At 40.2% G+C, this 4,955-nt stretch overlaps 1 protein-coding gene across 14 annotated transcripts in view; it reads right to left on the bottom strand.

Annotated features, from left to right (window-relative positions):
• Nucleotides 1-275: 275 nt before the first annotated feature.
• Nucleotides 276-4,955, bottom strand: part of Spag9 (sperm associated antigen 9) — a 129,084-nt gene continuing 124,404 nt past the window's right edge. For all 14 annotated transcript variants that reach the window (XM_029483614.1, XM_029483616.1, XM_029483615.1 and 11 more), the window contains one exon: nt 276-3,649. In XM_029483614.1, the coding sequence (XP_029339474.1) occupies nt 3,534-3,649 (116 nt within the window). In that variant the 3' untranslated portion in view covers nt 276-3,533. The remainder of the gene's footprint in view (nt 3,650-4,955) is intronic.

Genomic DNA, 4,955 nt, shown 5'->3' with positions numbered 1-4,955 from the left:
TTATTTATTTTTTATTATATGTAAGTACACTGTAGCTGTCTTCAGACACACCAGAAGACGGCATCATATCTCATTACGGGTGGTTATGAGCCACCATGTGGTTGCTGGGATTTGAACTTTGGACCTTCGGAAGAGCAGTCGGGTGCTCTTACCTACTGAGCCATCTCACCAGCCCCCGAAATGACATGCTTTATGGAACATATTATTGAACTTTCTGATGAAAACCAAGTCTAGAGCCCCAAGAAAGATAAAAACAAACCACATTAGACTTCACACATGTTTCATATACATATTTATATATATTTCATGTACAAAGTTACATTCCGAACCCCAGGGATTCCATAATAGAAATAAATACTGAAATAACTACATTGCTAAATGAGCTTTTTACGCATAGAAATGAAGCCATGGCCTCTAAAGACAGCAAATGGGACAATTCTAGAACCCAATTTATGAGGCAAGTAAAGTTCTGGATTTCTAGAATGAAAATAAATTTAGGACACAAACAGTTAAAACATATTCAAATATTGAGAAATATATGATAAAATTATTAATAGAACTTCATTTTAAAGAGAAAGACAATTAGTGTTACAGAATAGCATAACCCTGTTAGAAAAGCATTTATGATTTCAACATTTATTTCCTTCTCTTCCCATCTTATAAAGTGGGATGCAATCAGTCTCTTTGCCAACATGATCAATTAAGAACCCTAACTTGGTCGAGTCCTTTGGTAATAGTCATAATACTTCCTAGGAAATAAATAGCCATTTTCATGGCATCTGCAAGACACACATTCTTTTTAGGTTAACATGAGGCATTTTGTTTTGTTCCAAAGGCTGCATGTTTAGTGGTCTCTTCTCAACTCCACAGGCAGTGAGCGATGCTCCAGCTGAGCGTGGATTTTACCTCCACAGTAACCACATTCCACCTGAGGAGTGATGTGCCGCATTGCTCTATGTTGAAATGTTTTAAACTCCCTGCAAGCTGCAACTTGTAAGAAAGACAAATTTGGATCTACATGAGTTAGAGAAGTTATTCTCAAACCTGAGATGTAGAAAGCAGTCTCCTTCCTTTTGCCTCACTGAGATTTAACCTGCACTTCCTGTCGCGTGTTAGATTGAGACATACAACGCTGCTATTTCTATAGACCAGCAGTGGCTGTCTACTGGCAATTCATATGGTTTAGCCTCATATATGACCCATATAACCTGGATGTAACAAAACGAGAACTCTCAGTGCCCTGCCTTCTTCCTTGAAAAGTCAGTTTTTGCATGGGAGGCTGCCTAGAGGCACGTAAGCCTTCTCGGCCCTGTGGTGACAATGGCATTTTAGACCCTGTCACTATCTGCAATCAGCTTATCCTGGTATTTCTTCCAAAGATCACCCCCTTGACCAAAATAAACATCACAAGAATATTTGTGTTATGGGGGAAGAGGAAGAGAAGCAGAATTACAAATATAAGCACAGCCCTTAAAACAAGCCGCACGGGTGCCTCTGCGTTCTCTCGTCCTTGAGCTAGTTCACAGGGCCACAATAATGTGAGATCTTTAGCTAAAATCACCATGCACCTACAGTCTGCAAGTGAAGTCAACATGGTTACATTCCAAAGAAACAATTATAACCAGGGTAACACATTTGAATGTTTCTTCTTTAGCATCTGATTCCCTGAGTTACTCTGGACCACACAAACATGAAAAGTACTTCTGAACAATGACGGGGACACTTCTTGGGATTAAAACTCTCCAAAACTTTTGTGTTTCCTTATGAATTTATACAACATTTCCAATAAATGTTAACAATGCTTTTTAAAAGTATTTGCCACAAATGATTCAGATTTAAAATAAAGACATAGCAGACAAGCTAAAGAAAAGTGGTCTGCACCAAAGAAAAATGAATAAGTAGATCAAACAAAATATTAATTATCCTTTATACAGCTTTATCAAAACAGGTGTTTTTCTTTTAAAACATACAGGGCCACAATTTTAGAGTGTGCCCAGTGTGCTTAATGATACAAAAGCCTCCCATGCTCACTAGGTCCTATGTATTTTAGGATCTAGCCTAATCATATACATGTGAAAAAAATCCCTGGTATACTTTTTACAGATATTTTTGTATCACAGTCCGGGGGAAATCCCCCGTACTTGGACAATTAGAGACCTGTATTTGATTTCTTTTCTATGAGGTGGTCCTTCCAATAACCCGAAGACCTGTTTCCTGTATGTTTTTAAGAGATCGCATAAAATTAAGTTCAACTTTGCTTGCAGCAGTGGGTAAGAAATGGTAACTCCTTTACTTTCAGGAAGCCTGAGAGAGGAAAGCGAGCCTGTATAGCTCATGGGTTTTGAACCTCCTAAGGTTACCAGTTAAAGCTAGATGTGACCCCACTTTCTCAGATGGATGCCGCGAATGGAGAAAGGCGCAGACCCCGCCTGCTTTCCCACCGCACGGCCTTGCAGATGGCATTTTAGCAGGGAGCGAATGCTGAGGAGTGGTTATACCACGCAAGCACGAGGCGTTCGGTAGTTTTATACAGAAGAAAACAATCACCTTTCCTACTCACTCAGCACTCAGCAAATGAGGCAGAATCCACGGCCACCACAGTGTCCCCTCCGTGATAGGTTAAGAGCAGCCTAGGGACATGTGGCTAACAGGTACATTTTTTTCCATGGAAAAAACTGAATCCACTACCACCATCCTCTAGGACAAGGAATTCAAAACACAATTTCCTTTTAGAACATCCTTCCAGTATTGAAGTGTCCTCAACACTTCCCAAATTATTTCCTAACCTTCAGATAATACACTTCTTAAATGTCAGTATGAAAATGGGTGAAATTAATCTAAAATATGAGAATATTCAGAGAAGCAGGCTTTGTAAACTTTAGAGTTCTAATGAGACAGGAACAAGAAATTGTATTTAAATAGTGTAGCCTTAATTTCTTTAATATAAAACCCCCCAAGTCTGATGAAAACAAAGTTTTATATACCATATAAACAAGATTTGTCAGAATTGAAAGTGAAAGTTAAAGTACTTTACAGTTAGCTCTTAGCACTCTTGGGACATTCAGACAAATCGTGATAATCCGTCTGTTATTAGTGCGTCAATTCTATAATACACTGGGGAAAACTCTATTGTACTTCATGGTACAATTTCATTTATTAAGTCTTTTCCATTAGTTCCATTATTAGTGACAGGTAAAACATGGCCTCATCAATTAAGTGAGTGACATTAGACTGTGGCAGAGCAAACCACATCTGGATTGCTTTCTGTAATTTATCAGTTTACAGAAAGTAAACCTTCTTTGATTTGTTCATGATATACTGAAATTTCCTATTAACACTGGTGCAGTAAACTAGCTCGCTCCTCTGTATTGTTACCATAGAACAGATTGTGTAATATAAAGGTAACAGGGGAAAATGCTCACATTATTATGTGGTGAAATGTCTTTCACAAAAAGAGCATTAAATAAAGGAAAAAGGGAAAATAAACCATGCAGAAGAGGCAACTTCCTCATCTCCACCTGTCTCTTACAGACTCATTCATTGCCACACATCACTTGCCACACTATCAGGTGACTCCTCTCGGCTTTGGTGACTGAAGGTTCCAGTGGAAGATCCTCTCCCAGAAGTTCAGATTCTCCACCTTCATCACCTAAAGGATCATAAGGAAACTGAGGTTAGGTGGAATACAGATGATGTGTATTGGACTCATAGTTGGCCTAGGAACACAATGCATGTGATGCCTAGGATGGCACAAAGCATGTTTGATTTCTACTGCAGAGAACACAGAAAAGAATACCAGGGGGCTGGGGAGATGAGAGATGGCTCAGCGATTAAGAGCAGTTGATAGTCTTCCAGAGGACCTGAGTTTGATTCTCAGCACCCCTGTTAGGTAGCTCACAACCATCTGTAACTACAGTTCCAGGTGATCTGACTCCCTCTTTTGGCCTCCAAGGGTAGCCATACAGACACACACACACACACACACACACAAATGAAAGCTAGTTCACAATAGTATGCTGGACAGTCATTACAACATGTCTGTCTTAGGGTTTTATTTTATTGCTGTGAAGAGACATCATGACCATGGAAATTCTTATAAAGGCAAACATTTAGTTGGGATTAGCTTACAGTTCAGAGGTTCAGTCCATTATCATGATGACAGGAAGCGCGGTGCATACAAGCAGACATAACGCTAGAGGAGCTGAGAGTCCTACATCTTGATACGAAAGCAACCAGGAGGAGACCGGATTCTACACTGGGCAGGGTCTGAGCATATGAGACCTCAAAGTCCCACCTCCACAGTAACACACTTCCTCTAACAAGGCCACACCTACTCCAATGCCACACCTCTTAATAGTGCCACTCCCTATGGCCAAGCAGTCAAGCAAAGGAGTCTGTGGGGACCACAATGTTCACTGGTAACATGAATGGGAGATGAAAAGAGCAAATATACTCAGTTATGTGTTTGGCCAAAACAAACATTCTACTCGTTTATTTCAATTTAAGAAAACACAAATATGGAGCATATTAAATAAGGCCCACTGTAGACGTCACTTCTGTTTCTTCAGATGAAGTGATAAGTAGGAGCGTACTCAAGCTGTGCAACTATATGGCTTGAGTGGAGCCCAGAGAATTTCCTTCTCTGTTCTAACTACCCCAGGCCTGAAAGCTTCTAGCCTCTATACAATCTAATCTTCTCCAAGCCTGAACCTTGAAGGCTTCAGCTTCCAGCCTCCACCTGCTAACATAGGCCTCCTAGAACGGTTCAGCCTCTGAAACTTACTATGAAATAAACTCATTCTTTCTAGTTCTTTCTGAACTCTGGCTGACTGATTCAATTCTGCTGTTCTGGGTCAAACTCCTCTCCAAGCTGACTGTCTCAAATTAGCTTCTCTCAGCTTCTGACTGAGTCATTCTGCTTGGAAAGACTGCCCCTGAACTCTACCATCTGAACT

Source organism: Mus caroli, chromosome 11 (genome assembly GCF_900094665.2).
Source record: "Mus caroli chromosome 11, CAROLI_EIJ_v1.1, whole genome shotgun sequence".
In the NCBI taxonomy this organism is placed as follows: domain Eukaryota; kingdom Metazoa; phylum Chordata; class Mammalia; order Rodentia; family Muridae; genus Mus; species Mus caroli.
This window is presented reverse-complemented; position numbering and strand designations above follow the sequence as displayed.